At 31.8% G+C, this 21,353-nt stretch overlaps 2 protein-coding genes across 5 annotated transcripts in view; both read right to left on the reverse strand.

Moving 5' to 3' along the window:
• The window catches only part of LOC129949726 (tetraspanin-6-like), a 332,660-nt gene that overhangs the window by 231,164 nt on the left and 80,143 nt on the right, over positions 1-21,353 (reverse strand). The gene's annotated exons all lie outside the window — the stretch shown is intronic.
• The window catches only part of LOC129949706 (probable serine/threonine-protein kinase DDB_G0282963), a 79,098-nt gene that overhangs the window by 23,356 nt on the left and 34,389 nt on the right, over positions 1-21,353 (reverse strand). For 2 of the 4 annotated variants that reach the window (XM_056061322.1, XM_056061323.1), the window contains exons 2-6: positions 12,466-13,173; positions 8,207-8,660; positions 7,103-8,130; positions 3,787-4,675; positions 3,574-3,671 (exon numbers count right to left, since the gene is read on the reverse strand). In XM_056061322.1, the coding sequence (XP_055917297.1) occupies positions 3,574-3,671; positions 3,787-4,675; positions 7,103-8,130; positions 8,207-8,660; positions 12,466-13,164 (3,168 nt within the window). In that variant the 5' untranslated portion in view covers positions 13,165-13,173. The remainder of the gene's footprint in view (positions 1-3,573; positions 3,672-3,786; positions 4,676-7,102; positions 8,131-8,206; positions 8,661-12,465; positions 13,174-21,353) is intronic. The other 2 variants (XM_056061326.1, XM_056061324.1) reach the window with 2 other exon arrangements.

Below are 21,353 nucleotides of genomic sequence, written 5' to 3' on the forward strand. Positions count from 1 at the left end.
GCAAAGATTATAGTCGGATAAGTTTAAGACCAGTAGCAATAATTAATGAAACTTTTTTCGAACAATAAATTAATAGCTTCTTGTTTCATAAATTACCCCAAAATTTTCGTATGAACTTAAACTATTTTTTCTATTTTTTTGTATCTAAATAATTTTGACTTAATTCGATCTTTAAAACAGAACAAAGTTGAAAGTCAAAATTTATGATAAAAGTAGTGTAGATGTGGAGATAAACGGGCTCAACATGAAGAAGCATTCAATCCTTTATTTCCTGAGGACACTTTTTGAAAGGTTTCGTACGTGATCTAAACAATTCATTTCGAATTTTCTTGGGGGTATATTTACCCACTTAAAAGTAAAGACAAAATAAGAGACGAATGTAGTAGCATTCAATCCTTTATTTAATAAGAACACTTTTAAAGGTTTCAAACGTTTTCCAAACAATTCAGTTCGAATTTTCTTGGGTGTATATTTACCCACTTTAAACTATAGACAAAATAAGAGACAAATCAATAAGAATTTAATCTTTTATTTAGTGAGGACACTTTTAAAAGGATTCAAACGTTTTCCAACCAATTTATTTCGAATTTTATGGGTTAAAATTATAGACAAAATAAGAGGCATCGATTTTTGAAATTATACAAAGAATTCTCCGATTTCATCAATCAAAAATTTTATTTGATAAATCCGGTACTGTAGTTCTGTTGGTAATTTGTATAAAAACTACAACTGAGAGTTTCCCAGAATTATTAAAGCATTGAAATAAAATTCAAAAATATGTATCTCCTAGAGGATATTTGAATGGTTGTAGAGCATTTTTTAAAAGCCATGTTTCAAGAATTTGCTATCCCATTTCACTGACGACTCGCAGTAATTTGAGCTTGACTAACGACTACCCAATTTTAATTTATAAGAACTTTAATTCTGAATATTTCCGTACGGTCATGCTTATTGATAAAATAAATCAAATTCTTTTTTATTAAAAACTGTAAACACAGATCTCTAAGGATACATTTATTTACATACTTTTAATTTTTGTTTGTTATAAACGCGGACACTCAAGAGCATATTAATTTTATTATATGTGAGAATTAGGAATGGGAGAGAGGGTTTAAAAAGAGGTGTGTCAGTGCACATCATTAATTTTGAAATTCCTGAATATTGAAATGACTGGAAAAGGCAGAGAGTAACGAGTACTTGACAGTTTGAGCGAAGTTGGGCTAAAAGGTTTTCTGATAAGAATTTAAGATTTTAAGCGACGACGTAAATAATCCAATGATGATATTATTACCGATTAATTTAAATTCTCTACGTTCTATTCTGTCGAAGAGGCTAAGGCATGATTTGGACTTATTTGGACATTCCTTGCATCATCATTAAAAACCCAAACATGGTGGTTGATGATACACATACCTAGACTAACGAGGTGTTCAGTCTCTTAAAAGCAAGTGCCATCCATTGATAATTGTAACACAGGTATATCACGCTTTAACGATAGAAGACAGCATTGAGCTTTCGAAGCATTAATGGCTGAAACACAAACACGCTTCAGTTTCGGCTTCGCCTGACGTTTACGAGTTCAGCCATAGAAATTCAATTCAATCTATCACAATGAAGCTTTGATCTCACGTTTCATTTCACAATCGTAGGGAAATAACTTAAGGTTACGTAATGTTGCTCCAAAAGGAAGCTCTAGTTCAAATTTGCTGAACATTTGCTTTGTCTGACAGCTCAACAGCTGTATAAAAGTCAACAAACAGAATACATATGCTTTTGGAGGAATTCCCATTGGTTATTATAGGCTGTGTAAGCTACCTTCGATATAAACGTAAGTTTTTCGATTTCAAAACTTATATTTTTTATTTGAGAAAAAATAACAGCTACTAATGACAGAAGTGTCATTTTAGAAATGTCATATTGAAAGCACGGTTACTAACCTGAAGAAAGTTTGTGTCCAATTTTGAAAATAAAAATGACCACTTGTAGGTAAAAATGAAGAACATAATTAATTCAAGTCCGAAAAATTTGTAAACACACATTAATAAATTCCTCACATTTTTCGTTACATATTTTTCGTATTAGGCATATGACATTTATTTTTTAATTACATACAAATAAACTTACGAAATCCCTAACAAACTTAATTAAATTAGATTCTTCCATTCCATTACTTCATCTTTGGGATGACCCTTAACCAAGTTAACAAAAAATCAATTAAATTGAAATTTCGAAATCCGACAAAAAACTTTTTGGAGTTATTTTGGATACATTTCTCAAATTATTATTACTAAGGTTTAATTTAAATAACTAATAGCAGTCGTTTTAAAAATTCTATAAATATAAATAAAACTGTAAAGCGTTTCTTTTTACAATAATTGTATTAAAAGTGGTAAGGTATTATGATAATTTTTACGGCTTATATAATAAGTCTAAATCAGATCAAGAGTTTATAAAGTTTCTATGACACAAAGTTGCTTCAATGAGTTTAACCGTTGTTTCTGTTTAGCCAAGTGAGTATGTTAAAGGAACTTTTTCGTTACTCAAATTGTCGAACTTTCTTTTTCGTTTCCGCAAAATATGACCAAGTGGAATAAAAAATTACCATTTGAACAAGTGAACAAATAATGACCAGAGTTGGTCACAGATTACCAATGCTTTAAGTGAAAACATATTAAAATTATGTCCATTTGCCTAGAAAAAAGTCTATTAATTTATTAAAAAAGTGTCTCTATTGAAAAATGTCAACATACTTTGACATTTGTGGCGTAGTTGGATAACAACCTTGATCGTAATAGATGAGTATGAAGTAGAGTTTTTGTTAAAATAAAATATATATATAAAATTGAACATAATGGAAATGATCCGTGCCTTGATAGTAATTGTGTAAGAGTATATACATCAGAGAGGTGGGTTCCAACCCTTTTATTAAAAGCCTCTTATTAGTGACTTACAGCTCTCAACTATTCCTATGTGCGAGTAGTGTTGTTAGGGATGGAAAGGACCTTCAGTTTTAAGCCGTTCGGTAATTTGAGAAAGAATTTTTCATGACAAGAATTACTCTTGGAGGATTTTTCAATTCCTCGTAAGAGCCAGTATCAGTAAAAAAAGTAGATGGCACAGGCAGGGATCAACTACAAGACCTCTAGCATGACAGTCATATACCACTTCCTTTTAATGATTTTATAATTATCCGTTTGAATTGAGACAAATTTTAGGTTATTTCTGAGGTTACCCGATCAAAACTTTTTATTCAGCAACTTTTTGTTTGTAAAAATAAAAAAAAATCAGTTTTTCTTATGAAAAACGAAAATGTATGTTGACCTTAGGTTCATGTCCTTACCCTCGATTAAAAACAGGTTGATGGAGAAATTTTCAAGAACTTGAATATGTAGTTCTTTTTAAAGATGGTAGATTTCTATATAGTTTCAAAGGTTGATCGAAAAAAATAAGATTTAAAGAAAAATAATTTACAGAACCATATCACTAATAGTCTCAAATTACATATTACAATAATTACAATAAAAGTAAAATACAATAGAATCTACAATTTTTGTTTAAATTAACAAAACTTACCCGTCTCTCTTCCTCGTTGGCCCTCTTTAAATGTGTTTCAATTGCATCTAAATCAATTTCCGGCAAGGCCGTCTCAATATTGTAAACATCAAAGCATGCTATAGTTTTATAGTATTTTTTGTTTGGTTTTTCAAAAGAACAGAAAGGAAAAAAAACAAAGGAATCTTTAATTTAAAACAAACACTTTTCATCTAAAAGATACTATTTTATTACTTTTACCTGAAGAATCTGCACCTGCTTCGTCAGTTCTGTGATTCGATCGCTTCGAATCCCGAAGACTGGCCGCCCACGAAGCGAAACTATATCGAGTACAATGCGGTTCTACTGGTTTAATGTCAATTACTTGCTCCTCCCCAATCTCGTCGTATTCATCGTCCTCGCCATTGTCATCCATATGATGTTCTTCGGGATCCTTTAACATAGGCTGAACGACGGCAATTTTTCCTTTGTTATTATTGCCCATGCGTCGACCTGGTAAACCAAATCGACTTGCCGCCGATGACGACGATGCCGATACTGACGTTGAATTACTACTCGAGCTATTGCGAGCGAATTTCGCTGACTTGTAAATTTTACTATTACGATCGTTTTGAGATTTCTTTGTGCTACGCGTATTATTACTACTGCTGCCGCTCGGACAATCGAACCAAGCACGCGATTTGATACTAAAGTCAAGACCGATCGGAGGCAACTGACGCTCGTCGTAGGACGATTTCTGGTATTTGGGCTTCACAATAGCTGTTGGGATGATCTTTTGCTCCGGACTAAGTGATGCATTTTGATCTTCTTCTTCTTCATCCAGATTTTGATCACAAGTGGCTGGTTTTTGAGTGGCTGGAATAATGGAATTCAAACAACTATTTTGGGATATTGGACCACTTTGTGATATCATACAATCTGAAGTTCTATGATCTTCATTTTCTGATGGTGTTTCCCCTTCCATTCGAGTGTCTTGATCTTTATTTAGAATAAAAGCATCGCCTTCGGTAGTCTCACTAGGCAATCGATGGTAGGTCTGATGTAGATCCACTAGGTCTACATCTGTTGTATATTTGCCAATTGGTATCTCTTCGGTGCCGTTCGAGAGTAATGCATCAGACATCTATATACAGTAGGTTTATTATCATATAAAATGTTGTAATTTTTGTTTTGTAATGAAAGATGATCAGAATGTTTTGGAGAAATGATGATGAGTGTGGAGCAATTTTTCAACAATTTACAAAATTTTTGTCGATATTGATTTTAAATTTTATGTATTTTCTCGGTTATAGTAACAAAATTAAAACATAATGTAAACTCTAATAATAATTTAACTATTGAACTTCAAAACTACAAAAAGTTTATAATTTTTACAAACATTTTGAATAGAAAAATACGTAATATTACATATTATAGAAAGTATCATGCAAGATTTTATTTTTTGTACACAAAGTTTTAGAGAAATTATAAATAGTTTTTTAAATCACTGCAAACACCATTTTGGGAGTTTGTTAGTTGGTAAAGAAGTATTTCAATCAATAAAAAATAGTTATATGTTCTATAATTGAAGACAGTGGCAAGTTTGTAGAGTGCAAGTACAATTCTTTTAGTTTCATGTTTATTTTTAAGTATCTTCAATTTTTTGTCTCAATGTATGTATATTACTTTAGAAGTACATCGGGTCCCAGTTACCTTTATATTCATATATTCTATTATATATTACATTGATTCATTTTGGAAACAAGTATCTGTTTTTTGACAAATTTATGTTACATTACTTCTCTAGTTCAAACCACTTTATTAGTGGTTTGATCAGTTTACCAACAAATATATTAACAACATTTGCTAATTGAAAGTTAACTGCGAAGGCTCTGAGGCCAATAAACAAGGCTAAACCGACTTTTTAAAGCTACAATCGTAGTGGTCTCCCTTGTATAAAAATGATAAATTACTTTCATTGAATATTATAAATTTTGATTCTATTGAAACATTTTTGGAACAATATTATACAAATTTTGAAAAGCTAATGGAGACGCTATTGAGACTTCGCGAAACGGTGTTGATACGGAATAGAAATACTATTCAAACACTATCTGGAGGCATGCTTTTGAAAACTCTTTGGGGAAAACTATTTTCATGGGCGTATGGGGCAGTTATAGCTATCATTGGTTGTTATCATTGAAATGAGGTATTGGTTTTTTTTGACAGGTTGGTTAAAGCGATCATTTCAAATTTCTGTCCTTGAAAAAAATTCTTGATTGGCTGCGTTCAATCTCGTATTGGATACCTTATTTTTAAAAATTGACTGCTGGATAGTCAATAGAACAATTTTCAATTGTCAATTTTGAGTAGTGAATATGACAACAAAAGTAGTCAATAGATCAACTTCGGTAATCAATATGACAATTTGGTTGACTACCATAGTTGTCATATTGACTACCGCAGTTTTCATATTGACTATCGCAGTTGCTATATTGACTACCGCGATTGTCATATTAACTGCAGCAGTTGTCATATTGACTATCGCAGTTGTCATATTAACTACAGCAGCTGTTCTATTGACTATCGCGGTTATTGGCTGAAAATTGACTACTAAATAGTCCTATTGACTACCAAAATAGTCAATAGGATGACTTTTATTGATCTGTGCAGAGAAACATTAAAGCCTCGAAGTCAAAATTGTTGTAATTGTTGTTGTTTGTATCTTTTTGTTTACCAACAAATACAAAATGCTGAAATCAATTTTCAAGTTTATTGAAATTCAACCATGTTTTGAACCAGCTGTTCTGTCAGATACCTATGTACATACCCAAGAAATTCTTGGATACCTTTGGATTCCTTTTTTGACATCTCAGCTGTTTTTGATCAGCTGTTATTTTACACGTAAGACACTTACAAGGTATCCGGATACCCTATCTGTCTGAGATTGAACACAGCCATTCAAATCCACCAAAAAACTTTTACTGACAGAAATCATAGTCATTGGAATTGTTTGAAATTGGATCTCAAATCAGTGAACAGATTCGTTTCATTTTTGAATATAAAAGTATCAGCTGTTTATTAAAATTATTTTTCGTCCGAAAAAAATGGTTTCTACCTAAAAAATTGCATTACTAATCGAAAGGAAACACAACCAAATATCGATTCCAAAAATGTTTCCGGATTGGTTCCAATGATAGCTATAACTGGCCTCCAAGAGTCTTCCTGATATTGATATACAAATAAAATTCGTCACGTAGAACTTCTAAAGTTGCTATAATTAACTAGAATTTCAATATGTGACAAAGGCTTTGTTCAATAAATGCATAGGCTTAGAGATTCTGATTAAAGCCCCTAATCAATAATATTTTCAGTGTAAAGAAAACCTGATAAAATCAAATCTTTTATAATCGAGTGCCGTGAGCTTAACTAAACTAACCATCTCTGAAAACTCTCAATAAACAATCTTTTTTCATAGTTTCACCTTGTAAACAAAATTCATATATGGCTTAAAGAAGCCTTCACTCCCAGGCTAAAGTAAGTTTAAAAATGGTTTTAAAATAAAAATTACCTTTTCGGCTTCTGCAACATTATACAAGTAAAATGCCCCCGTTGGATAGCTGTCAAACTCTAATCGGCTATTATATCCACTAACGATGAGTCCGAACTCTCGTTCCACCTCCTGACCAAAATCACCGACAATATCCACCGGAGTCAAGCCCAGTGAAATATCATCACGACCCATATCACTCTTGCTATCCGTACAAAGTGTATTAGGTGGGGAATCACGTTCTGATGTGATTCGTTGTTGTTGCTGTCGTTTGTCTTCGTCCTCCATGAAAGCTGCTTCGAAACGACATTTCATTGGTGGATTTGGACTTACGTTCCTTAGTAAATCTGGTCTATTTTCCGGTTTCACTCGACGACAATAACGCTCGCTGTCATAGTTCTTTATGAGAATATCTGGTGTTGGACAACCAAAGTTGCCATCATCTTGAGGAATTTCAATTTCCAAACTTTTGCTGCGTTCGTCGTGTTCCTGTTGTTGAGTTGTAGAATCGTAAAGCTTCAAATAGGTTTGTAGGTTATTAGGCTCTTTCTCATCGGTGGTGGTGGTGGTTGTGTTGTTGGTGGCGTTGTTACGATTTGTATCGCTGTAACTTTGAGTGACGTTTATCAAAGGAAGAACTGTCAAACCTCCACCATCAACATCATCTGTTCTTGATAGATGTCTGTTGAAATTATCTTCGCTGTCATCCATGGCAACTACAGTTTTATTGCTGTCAATAAGATTATTATTGATAACCATGACGGTATTGAGATTATTGTTATTGTTGTGCATTATATTGCTTCCCAAAGAACTACTTCCACCATCGAGGAACTCACATTCAAAACTGTCCACACTTAGTTCCATTTCATATTCCGAAAGATCACTGTCGTAGGGATCAGACGATTGATGACTGATATAGTGCTCAGACAAGGTGTGTGCTAAATGCTGGAAACCAGGGTAATTCGGATTTATAATACCACGAGGAAAGTGTGAACGCTGCGGTGTGCTTACCGATGTACACGATGATGCTTGAGAACTCAAATATTCTTCTAAAGAAATTCAAGAAACAAAAAAGGAAAAAAACTGAAATAGCTAATTAATAAAACAAATTTAAAATTTACTAACCATCTTCATCATCATCATCATCCATTAGACTATCTTCATCTGGATCCAACTCGGATATTCTCGTTATCGATTCTGCATTGTGATGTGGGTCCATTTGATCATCATCATAATCGTCATCATCATCGCCATCAATGCTAACATTGTCGTCATTTTTAGGCAAATTACTTTCCCGAATCAATTCGTATGATTTCAAGGACTCTTGTAAGCTCTTGCAATTACAACTGTTATCATCCTCACAGGCTTCGCTTATTGATGTGCCTCTTATTATTCGATTGAGTTCTCGTTCCAATGCAAAATTATCCAAATGAATTTCTTCAAAAGATGGTGAACTGTGACCGCTATGAAAAGACTGATTTTCTTCTTTTTGAACAGTGGCAGAATTGTTGATGCTTCTATCTAATAGTTGGCCGTTTAAAGAATCTTCAGTATTTTGCATAGAAGTTCTTCGGTAACTCTGAAATGTATAATAAAGTTTTCCTTTGAAATATGACTTTCGGACTGTGATAAAGTTTTTTTTTGAAATCCTTTATAAAATTCCTAAACTTTCACATTGTTTTCAAAGGTTTTTGGACGAAAAACCTAACTATCTAATATTGTTTTGAACTATTGAGTGGGTTGTTCTTCTGTTAAAAACTTATTATTCTAAAATACGTTGATTTTAAAATTGAAAAATCAAACTCTTTTTAGAATTTTATACTTAGCGACCTTTTCAATTAAAGCATAAAAGAAATTGTTTAATGTGTACGCACCACTTGAAGACATAATTTGGCATGTATTCAGTAAGTAACTGAAGAAACAAATATTTCTAGAATTTTTTGGTTATTTGATGACCCTTCTAATAACTTTATGTATGGGTACTTTTTACATGAACAAACACAAATAAAATATAATAAGAGCACGTATTATTGACGAAAACTCAGTTTGTTTGAATCATCTTCGATTTTTGGAAGTACACTTTCTGCAAATGGCATTTCATTGTATTTTGCATCAATTCTTAAGGCTTGAGGTTTACAATATTCTTCTTGGAGGCTACGTAAGTAAACTGAATTGTCACATTTTGGGCTTGAAGAACTATTGTTAAAAGCTTTTCCATCCTTACGTGTCACGCAAGAAAAGAAAATCACAATTTTGCAACAAAAGCTTCTTAACCGTGAATATTCTCGAAAAGAAAATAATTGACTATCGAGATCTTGTGTCTTAGACATTTTTTGAAGACCATGCCATTGGTCTTCGATCGATTCCAACTTAAAAAGGGAGTTTGTGAAATAATCGAGAATATGCACAAATGTTAATTGCTGTAAGCGTAGTCTATTTGGGTGATACCCGATGTTAGTAAATTGTGATTTTTTAGACATTTGGTTTTCAAGAAGGAATAAAACGCATATAATTTAATATTATGGTCAAGAATTTGGCTTTATTGTTAAGATAAAGGGTTAATCATTATGCTATTATTCTAAAAATTATTTCGGACATATGGCTGCCGCGGCTAGCTTGAACCGAGAGGCCCAATTTTCGTATGAATGCTTTGGGGTCGTCTGTCAGCTATAACGTGCCAAATATTTTCTTCCAAGGTGTCAATCGCCTCAAGCCTATTTGCATAGACAAACTACTTTACATGATCCCACAAAAAATAGTCCAGTAGTTTTTAGGCGCACGATCGCTTATAGACCACGCACCAGGCCCCCGACAAATTGATTGTTTCGATTCGTGTCCCAACCATTATTTGGGCTATACATTTTCCTAATGTTCAGGAGTTAGTCTATTTATTATGAAATGGCAAAATAAACAAAGCATAAATAAAGTGACAGATGTCAAAAACACCAATTCCGAAAAGAGTTTCGCCAGATTAAAATCCTCACAGAACATCCATTGATTCCCTTAAAAAACAGTCATTTTATTGATATCAATATGAAACGTTTAATCGAAAAATCATTGACCATTCCCTTGATTTGTACGAAACATTTTTTAGATCTCAAAAATTACGTATTACGGTGTCCTAAATTCGAATATCGCATTTAAATTATTCTATTTTTAAAATATTCCCCTTTAAAAATTTTCGAAACAACCAACAACGTCGTTTTTAAGGTTAGGTTTAAATTTAAATTATCTCTTAGTAATAAATTGAATGGTCATTTCGCAAAATACATTTTACATTAAATTAAATAATTGCTTAGTTTTAAACATTACCATTTTTCTTAAAATATAAACGTCTAAAAATACGGGAGGTTTTTTTGCCGGACCCTGTATATTCCAAAAACTTGATATGAAAGAACTGAGTAGACAACAGATTCGTTACAAGAACAAAACTTACTTTCAAATCGTTTTTACTTTTTTCAGTTAATAACCATTTTAGAATAAATCGTTTTTACTTTTTCAGTTGATAACCATTTTAGAATAAATGGTCTAGCGTGTCTTTCAGATTTTCATGACACAAGTAAAATTTAAAAACTTATGAAGATGTTTTTTGAAAAAAAAAAACAATCAAATAACCTTTTATACGTGTTTTCTTTTCCAATTTTAAAAAGTAATACTTCAAAAATCTACCGTATAACGTTTCTTATGTTGCTTTGGAATTCTATAAATAGTATAGTAGTAAATTCCCAAGAAAACGCATCGGCTGTAGCCAGATTTTTGTATTTAAAAATCGGTACAACTGAAAGAAGATCTGTCAGAATAATAATAAAAAAAAACACAAATAGAAGAAAGTTTTGTGAAAATCAAAAGTTAAAATTAACTTCAGCAAAAAACAAATCAAAACTAATAAAATGGACAATTTTCAAGAAAAAATGGTAAGAAAACTTCTGGAAATTGAGATTCTATACAAAAATTCATTTTACAATTGCAGCTTTGATATAAAATAAAAACTTCAAAAAGGGGGTTTGTTCGTAAACTACTATATTAACATGTGGTGTAGATGCGAGATTGAAGCTCGCCAAAATTCTTTATATACACGAATCGAGTTGAAATGAGCTTAACTCAAAATTTGTGAATAAAAACCTCTGTAGTGCTCCACACAGGTTTTTCAAATAATGCAGTATGGTCTGTTTATTTGCATGTTCGTGTACAAAAAATATAGTTTTGTTTTAATGAAATTAAAAAAATGCGCATGGAGTAGGTAGCACATTCTTATATGGTGCTGAACTATTCAGATCTTCATTGTTTAATAGGAATCAAACTATCTCACTTCCACTGCATAAGAAACATCGAAACGCCATTTGCATTTTAGAAAGTGCTGTCAAACTTAATCATTTTTAAATCTTCTTGTGCGGTGGAAACATTTGTTTGAACTAAACTGAGATAAACCTCTAGTGGAAACATAGCAAAACCTAATTATCTTTTCTAATGTTTTCTCTTGCAAAATTAGCCCAGTTTGTCCATTTTCATTAACAAAACTTATCTAGTAATATCAACAGTAATAGATTGATTTTTTCGTCAATGGAAAACACATGATTCCAAGTGCACAACTACTCAACGAACAAAGCCATCGAGATACAAATGTAATATCAATCGTACCAACATTTGAGAACGAAATCACATAAGATCCATTCGAGACTCGTATAAATGTGAAAAAACCATCGGTAGTAAGATTCTCCTTTAACTTTTATCGGTAATATCCATACTGCGGATATTGTTTTTGTTATTCGTGTAAAATCCTGCTATACTATTGATAGATTTTCCAAAAAACACGGGTATTTATTGTGAAGTCAGATTTTAATTAAGGCCATCAAAATCCATTAGAAAAGTTTATTCTTTTTCCAAGAAAAAATCCTTGCCATCAGTTTTAGTCACGGTCAAGCTAAAGTCCTTCAGTGCAAAATTCAAGGCTCTTGCCTTTGATGAAACTTAAACTTAGCAATCCAACCAAACATATACAAGGCACTAAGTGGACCTTTTCAACTTAGATCAATCAAAATCAGAGATAAGATGATGCAACTTTTCCCTTTTTCATTTGGCTTTGGTCAACAAATTTTATCTCTTGGTAATTAACCTTTGAAACTTACTCTATTTTAACTTTGTTGAATCAATTACCAAACATGGTAGTTAACATAAAACCTCTTCACAGCCTTTCAAAGACCAAGGTCATTTCTTCTGTTTAATTTGCATTCACATTATTCCTATCCAAAGATTCAATCGTCAATTAGTAGAAATTCAAATCTATGTATTTTAACTTTTAAATCTAGCTTTTTCTTAATTGACCTTTCTTTATAATTAATGAATTTAATTATTTTTGTTTTATAATAAATTTTTATATAACTCACCTCTAAATTCGCAAATTCATTGACGCAGTCTTCAAAAAATGAATAATTACTTGGGTTAACATTCTGCAAGCTATCGACAACGACGACACCGCGTCCAACAACTTCCCGTGGAGCACAACTTTTGTTTATCGAATTATTCTGATGCTCTTCCAGCAGCAGAGTTGTGTCATTATTTGAAGAATCAATCACTGATGAAGCTTCACAATGATTTTGTTCCAATAACGTCGTCGTCGTAGTTGGATTCGTTGTTGTAGTTGTTGTTCCTGTAGCTGATGTTGTTTTGCAATTGTGCGAATTTTGTAGTTGGTGGGTTGATAATGAAGCCGACGACGACGATGTCGTATTTGGGATTGTGCCTTTAACGATGCCAGTGGCCGAGGCTGAGATTGAGATTGAATTGGAGTTGGGATTGGAATTGGAATTGGAATTGAAGTTGGAGGTGGTAGTGGTTCTTGAGTTGTTGGTAAAATGCTCTAAATTGCTGTTCGGATTTGGATTCGGATTCGGATGGGTCCTGTCATTTTCGTTATTGTTCCCAAATGTTTCTGTCGATCTAGCTGATGATGGTGGTGGTGATGATGATGACGAGGATAATTCGGTCCTTAATGAAGATGATGATGATATTGTTGTTGCTGTTGTGCTTGTGTGATGTCTGTTCTCAGCAAAACCGTTCGTTGCTGAAGCTTGCAGTACACGCATAACTGTGGCCTGTTTAAACGAACAAGAAATAAAAAACATAATCATCCAGAAGTGAGTTAAATTTGCATTTATATTTATAAACTAGAACAAGCATTTGATATAAGGATGATAACTGCAGAGATAGAGGATGATATGATGCTCTTGCACATATATGACATCAAAAGTAGTTAATGTCATTCAAGAAACCGTGTTTATGCCTACTAAGCTTCACTACATATAAGCTGAGCGAGCTGAGCACACAGGGGGACTTCCAAGAAGAGAAAACAAAAAAATGCAACCCAAAGAGGATTGAGGACAGATTTAAAGGATATAAATGTATATCCATGTGTATGAAAGTATCTTATGGGGATAAAGGATGTGTCCTCAATTTCATTTTCGGCTTAGGATTCAATATGAATGGTGGAAAGTCACACAATGGCTTCATTTTTTTTTTAATGGATTGAGAGAGGCGGTGGTGGGGGAGGCATGTAATTTGGTCATTCCCAGCTAAGGAACTTCCTCCAATTAATGGCTTGTTTTTCTTCTTTTTTATTTCGTCTTCAAATACCAAGAAGGACAAATAATGGATTTTATTTTTAGCACCATTGTCGATGTGAAAGGAAGGAAGGAACTTGTTGGAAGTTGATAAATGGTTTTTCTGTGAAATTTTGCAAAGTTGCAATTTTAAAATTTTTAATTGGGTCAGGAGAGGCTACATCAGCCAGGCGAAGTGCGGAAGTATTTACTTATTTGATTGGACTTTAAATTCGTTTAAAGTTGAAAGATGGTGAATATGTTTAAGGAGTAATGAAATTGAAGTGACAGCTTAAGGATAATGTTTTCTTTAAAGATTTCTAAGAATATTATTGTCACACTTTCTTATACCACCAACATATTTGTATATTCATTGTTGTTTTTAATTAATTTCTTTTGTTGTTTGTTGTTGTTTCTTTTATTTTTCCATCCATATATTCATATAAAATTTTCTTATTGTGAAGGAGTTCAATGCGGAAAAAACAAAAAAAAATAAGGAACTGCCTTTGGTATAATAATTAAGGCCAGACAATAAAACGTAGAATTTAAGTTATCTTCTTCTAGTTTTCGCAGAATAATTGCAAATGCATGTGGTGATGATGAAGGCGGAGGGAGTGCTGTATGTAGGAGCTGTTGAGAAGAGTGTATAGAGATGAGTGCAAGTCTAAACCGAGAAAGTTTTAGTTTCCATGAACAAATGGCACAACACAAAACAAAACATATACAAGAGAAATCCTTCTATATAAACTTTACCATGCTTCCATGATGCTAAAAACTACCCTACACCTGGCTAAGAGCCAACACAATTATTTTAGATGGTGTTTTTTTTTTTCCACGAAAATAATAATAATAATTATTATTATTTTTATTTGTATGTGGGCTCATTTGGTGTATTGTTAAAAATTCTATTCATGTATATTTTGTTAGTGATTATGTAATTAAGACATTCTATACATTTACGTTTAACTTTTTCAAGAAAGAAAAAAAAATGTGACAAGTACTAAGGAAGGATTTTCTTCTACATATGAGGAACAAAATTTGTTCTAGGTTTAAATTAAGGAAGATTGTTTGTGCAACTCCGGAAGAGAAGGCGTTTGTAAAGTTTGTATACCTAAAGCTTTGAAACTAGGAAGTCGAAATTCAAAAGAATAAGTTTTCAGAGAATAAACTTTTTGTTTGGGTAGTTCTACAGTATTATAAGTATAGTAATCCAAAACTATACGCAGTGAGGATTCAAGCATATAGTTAAATTCAAGTGTTTATTTTAATGATCGACTTGGATTAAAATGTAGGGAAGTGTTTGACATATAAATGTTTAGATTTTAATATTGCGTAACGAGAATTGATTTTTGTGCTTAGGACAAAAACTGCTCAAAAACTGTAACAAAAATAATTTAATGTAACAAAGCCTTTAGATTTTAAATGATTCCAGAGTTAAATGCCTTGAAATTTGCCTCAAAAAACTGCGAAATAAAAATAGACATGAATTTCGACCATCCAGCAATTTTAGAGGTTTTAGAAGTTTGGTGTGATTAAATATAAGAACTTATGATTGTTTTTGAATTCATTTCAACATTTAAAAGAATTGTACTGTTTTTTTTTTAGATATTGTTGAGAAAATGACTTAGTCCACCATAAAAATAAAAAACACAAACAGATCTTTTTTTCTGAACTAATCAGAAACACCGTTGCTGCGAAGTGTCAGATGAAGGAGATTAAATGAGATAGAAGGAGACACCTGTTTATTGCAAAGAACACGACTACAGGATTCAAAAGGGAATTTTCGTGGAGACTTCGGAAGGTATAAAAGGCGCGCGTTAATTAAGACTGCTCTCTTTTTTTCCTGGCAGATCCATAAGCAGCTAGCACACTTCCGTAACATCAATCCTACAAAGCAATATCACAATTTATCCATTAAAAAATATACTTCTCGGGAACTAGAGGCTTTGAAATAAAATTTGTCTTGAAGCTACAATTTTCAAGGGTTCATCCTTTCCTCGATTCTTACGTTCTCGCTCTCGGCGATTTTTGCTACAATATTATAGATTTACAGAAATAAATTCATCCATTTTAACAGTCAAACTGAGTTGAATTTTAAAACGAACAAGGTAGGTCTGTTCCTGACATTTCTCGCATTAAAAGATTGCCAAATGTCAAATTTTAGGCATGGGGATGAAATGCTCTCAAAGAGAAAGCAAACTGCCAAAATGTTTGGAACGGTTTTTGAACCAATTTGCACGAGTTTGGAATACCTTTTAATGTCAAAAAATATACTCGAGCAGAGTTACCGAAGACCGTTGATAGATTTTAATCAATTTAATCAAAAATAAGAATCCAAAAAATAAATATCAACAAAAGTAAAATTATGTTTATTTAAAATATAAATTCAATTATTCCTTAATTTATCAAACTTAAATAAGTTTTTTTTTTTCAAAAAATCACTACAATTTTCAATAAATATTGACAATTATATTTATATTTTTTGTACTACAAATTTCTTCTTCAGTAACAGTTTTGTAAAAAGACATACATTTTATGAAAATTATATGATTATTAAAGGAAATAAAAAATATGAACAATATTCAAATTTACCAAAAATAAAAGAATTACATGGGCAACCCTTAGTCAATCATTTTTTTGCTTCTGTCATAAGTTGCCGTGAACGTCAAATAGAATTTGATATCCAGCCCAGAAATCGCCAGAAAACATTTCTCGGACTAAATCTGGCAAAAAGGGGAAAGTTTTACTATCTCGGGTGTAAGATTCAGCACAACTTTTGAAGGTTGGAACGACTTTGGACTAAAAATGACTAAAACTTTCTTCTTAAAAAAATGTTGAAAGTCGATTCTTAAAAGCGTCAATGTGAACACCGTTTTGAATGCCATTTTCGTATACCGTACTCAATTTTCGATTTAAAAAATTGTGAAGTAAAACTCAATAGGTAATTTAAAACTTATCTTTTATCGTTTCAAACAAACAAGAGAATGAGATAAAAGAATTAAGTAAGCGATTTATAGAATTAAGTTAAGTTTTGTGCACCTTTTTTTGTTTTATTATAAATTAATTAAAAAATTTGAACTATTTCTTAAGGACTAATTCAAAGTGAAAAAATATAAAACAGCGGAAAAATGTCGAAATGGGGAAGTTTATATTTCTAAGATTTATTAAATAAAAAGCTTTGTCTTTTTGTTTAAACTAGATTAAGTTAATTGTGTTAGAGAATGTATAAGGTATGCACATTATCAAATACAAAATATTACATTTATATGGTATTGACATTTTATAGAAATTGTAGGAAATGTGTATTTGTGAGAAAGAAATTATTTCTGAATTCTGAGAAACATAAACCGATGGTCAACTGAAACTATAAAATTATCTTGAAATTGTATTCCCAGTCCATCACAGAGCTTATGTACAAATTGCTTCACAGAACATACATATGTGCACAAGTTTCCGATATTGCAGATATACATTCTCAGAATCTATTAAATTAAAACAGACACCAGATTTCCTTGGTTCTAAAATTGTAGACATATACAGTGAAAAGCCATTCTAAGTATTTGGACGTTAGTATATGTAGTTACATAAATTTCAAACGACCAATAGAAATTTTTCAATCTTAGGCTTTTTGAATGTTGATATCGATTTAAGCTTAAAATAATAGTCAAGTTATTCTAGTTAAAGTTGGATTAGACTACATGACTACATGTAGATCCAAACAGCTGATATTGCAACGCAAATTGGGACACGTGATTTTTAAGAAATGCTTTTCTAATGCAGAAGTCATATATTTTTAATTATAATACGAACAAGTACGTTATCATTTCGGAAAAGCGAGCACCGTTTACGGTTAGTGGTTCGCCAGCCTCATTTTTAAAGAGGGAATGAAGCCGACAAGGATCTGTTCTTTTTTTTAACAATAGTTAACTATTTTTGTTATGTCAAAAATCGTCCAATTGTCATTTTTACAAATTGTTGGAATTTGTTAGAATCATTCACCAACGACATTTATTAGTAATTGTTGATATTTCAAACTTCTAATATCAGAAATTAAAGAAATTGCTTTAATAAACTTAAATCGTTAATTGAATAATGAAAGAAAAATTGAATCAACTTTTAAAACAAAAATAACAAAAATTTATGAGATTAATATATTTTATTTCATCAAAATGATAAAACGGATTTTAGGAACCATGTATAGTGATGTTATATTGTTAAAAACTGTTATAATCTTAAAGTAGGAACGACGACAGTTAACGATTTTAAGCACTAGTTAATAATAGTTAGAAAAAGAAAACAAACAATTTTTGTGGATGCCTCGTCGTTGTTTCAACAATCACTTGGGTATTCTAATGTCTCAATGCGAATACCCGCCAAGGTGAATGTTTGCCTCATCGCTAACCAAATGATCAAAAGTGCAGGAAATACATTTTAATAATACTTTTTAACAATGTTCACGCCCTACGCAGTTCTATACCCCTTAATTGTTGAATTTTTTCAAATATTGAAACTTGACTTTAAGGTGACAATTACAATTATGATTGTTGGTTATGGTTGGACCATCATTTTTATAGATCAGAAAAGAAAAAACTAGCTTATAACAATGTGAACTTATCCATAACCTAAACATCTGACCCCTAATTGATTTAAAACTTACTTAAGAACTGATTTGTTGCTTTCATTTACAATCGATATTCTCAGGTTGAAACTAACATATTGTTACACCTAATTGACACTTTGTCAAAGAGCTCTGTCATTTCCCATGTTGAACTTAGTAAATGTCATTTATTGACAGCCCTCATCAATCCACACACAATTAAATTTATTAATCTTTAATAGGGTGTAAATATGTTGTCCCATAATAGGTTCTATATCCGGATTGAACTTTTCTGTGACCTATTGTAAGCTCATTGATTGGATTTACAGAAAGAACAAACTTTTTTCCCATCCTAACTACATACATAAATAAACCATTCAAAAACTACAAACGCGACAACTATGTCAAAACAAATTACATACATATATATCTCCGTCGCGTCCGTCCTCCGCACTTTACAAAACAAATTCCATCAGTAAACAATTAATTAAATTCCGTCCATCTTTATTGCTTAAGTTTTTGTTTACCTAAAGTATGTCTAAAAGATTTATACAAGGAAATGCTTGTCTATTTAACCCACACGAATTGAAGTTATTTACAAGCCCTGCATTTCAATCGCCTCCTATAATACTATATATGTATGTCGGTAAGGAAGGTATCCCCTTTAAGTACCACTACTCTACCTACAAAACTCACACTTTATCCCTTGTGAACTACTCTAATCCCCTTTGGACTTCAGTTTGATAAAATGTAAGTTAGCATGACGTGAATATGGGGTTTTTATTTCATTTATAGAACCAAATATAGTATTGAAGTTAGGGTTTTAAAAAACTGCTTCGTGGAAATAATGGTTTTCAATTCTATGATATTTTACTTTTATCATCATGTCACACATCTGGCTGTTGGCTCAGATAAAATATTAATCCTTTTTTGTTTTAAAAAATCCTTTTTGGAATTTATATGACTACATATTAAAAATGTATGCAGTCCTGGAAATAACAATAGCCCCCCCCCCCCCATACGTCCATTAGAGGAAGAAAACACAGGGTTGTCTTCCAATACTAGAGTTGAAAGTACGCTATAACACTACCTCCCTAGACTATAACTTTCCGACCAGTAAAATATTACGCATTAATGGAAATGATATGTGTATAAACTTTATTCTGTAGGTAAGTATGTACCATGTATATGTATAGGTAAGTGTAAGTATAAGTAAATTTGAACAAACACATGCATAACATCATACTTATTTTTTCATATAAAAGCATATAGTGGGTGCTTCATCATATTTTGCCATCAACATAATTTTATATGACGAGAAGCGCGGTGCGCTGATGGAGTGAGGATAGGTACTCGTTGCATGCATAAGTACTATGTACTTAAGTGCAATCGGAAAGGATTGATATTGGGTCAAAATTTAATTTATTCCATTTATGAATAGAGTAAGTATATATCATGAGTATGAGTGTAATCAGATGTGCTATCGCATGATATGAGTGGAATTATAATATTATGGATCGATTTAATTGAAAAACGTGATGACATTAAAATTGTATAAAAGAGGCTCTTAGTAAAGTTTAAGTATTGTTTTGTTTGTTTTTGAAAAGAGTTGTAATTTCCCACGGCAGTATACAACTTTGCAAATATACTTTTGAATGAAATGAATTAATGACTTATATAGGAAGAGATGTTAATAACATATTTACAAGAGGAAGTTGTGATTTTATCATAAAGGATCAAATAGAAAACTCTGAATGTAAACCATTGAAGAGAACTAACTAATCAAGACAGGTTTTAATGAAGAGTTTATGTGAAAAAACTTAGCAAACTATGGAAACAAATCATTAAAATTTCGTGCTCCGATATAGGGATATCAATTAGTTTAAGATTACATTTGAGGTTCGCTGAACTTATTAGTTCCTGATTTATTAATCATAAGTTGTTTCGTTGTTGAATTTGGTGGAATGGTGTTTTGGAAAAAACTCTCAACGGTCATCTAACTCAACTTTTGACTTTCAATTTTTATTTGCAACAAGTTTTACATTCGTTTAAGAAAATCGAGATATTAATGAAACATAACATAACGATGTTAGTGAAGCCGAAAAAAGTCCGTCCGTCGCTCGGTCTGTCTGTACTTGCCCGTACAGCCCAAAGCATTGGGTCGATTGACTTCAAATTTGGAAATTAAGGTTTTGATGCATTCAAGTTAGGTCTTTATTAACTTCCCATAGGAAGTTATTGTAATGTAATGTGTGTATTGTAATTTGTCAAATTGAAAATTTTGACATTTCTCGACGTTTCAAGGTCCCTAGAGTCGAAATAAAAGATTTTTAGAAAGATGTCTGTGCGTGCGTGTGTACGTACGTTTGTACGTCCGTACGTCCGTAAGTTCGCGACGTTTTTTTCGTCGTCCATAGCTCAAGAACCAGAAGAGATATCGACTTCAAATAAATTTTGTTATACAGATAATAAGGTAAAAATTGATTTTCGACTCAAATATCTTTTCAAAATTTTGAGATTTTGGCTTTAATTTACTTTTATCTTCCAAAAAATCTTGTTTTCAACATTCAGTTGAAGTTTGAAAAAAATCAATTTGACAGTTTTTGTACAAAAATTTAAAAACCAAAAAAAAATATTAACAAAAGTAAAAAATGATTTTTGACTAAAATATCTCTTAAAAAATTTGAGATAATAGGTTCTTACTAATTTTTTTTGTAAGAAATATTGTTTTCAACATTTGGTAAAATTTTTAAAAAATTCGAATTGAAAGATTTTTTACAAAAAATAAAACTCCAAAAAAAAAAAACAATACTAAAACTTGGTAAAAATTTACTTTCGGCTCAAATAGCTTTTCAAAAATTTTAAATATTGGCTTCAAACTTATTTTATTTCACAGAAAAGATTGTTTTCAATATTAAGTAATTTTTGTATAAAAATCCAACAGTCCGTTTTTTCATAAAAAAATACAATCTACAAAAATTTGGTTAAAATTGATACGAGTACATATAGGCAAACTTTTAAGCAAGATAAATCGACAGACGGGATGGGAAGTTATCAGTGTGGGTTGCATCCCAGCCTC

The sequence above is a fragment of the Eupeodes corollae genome, chromosome 3 (assembly GCF_945859685.1).
Source record: "Eupeodes corollae chromosome 3, idEupCoro1.1, whole genome shotgun sequence".
Lineage (NCBI taxonomy): Eukaryota > Metazoa > Arthropoda > Insecta > Diptera > Syrphidae > Eupeodes > Eupeodes corollae.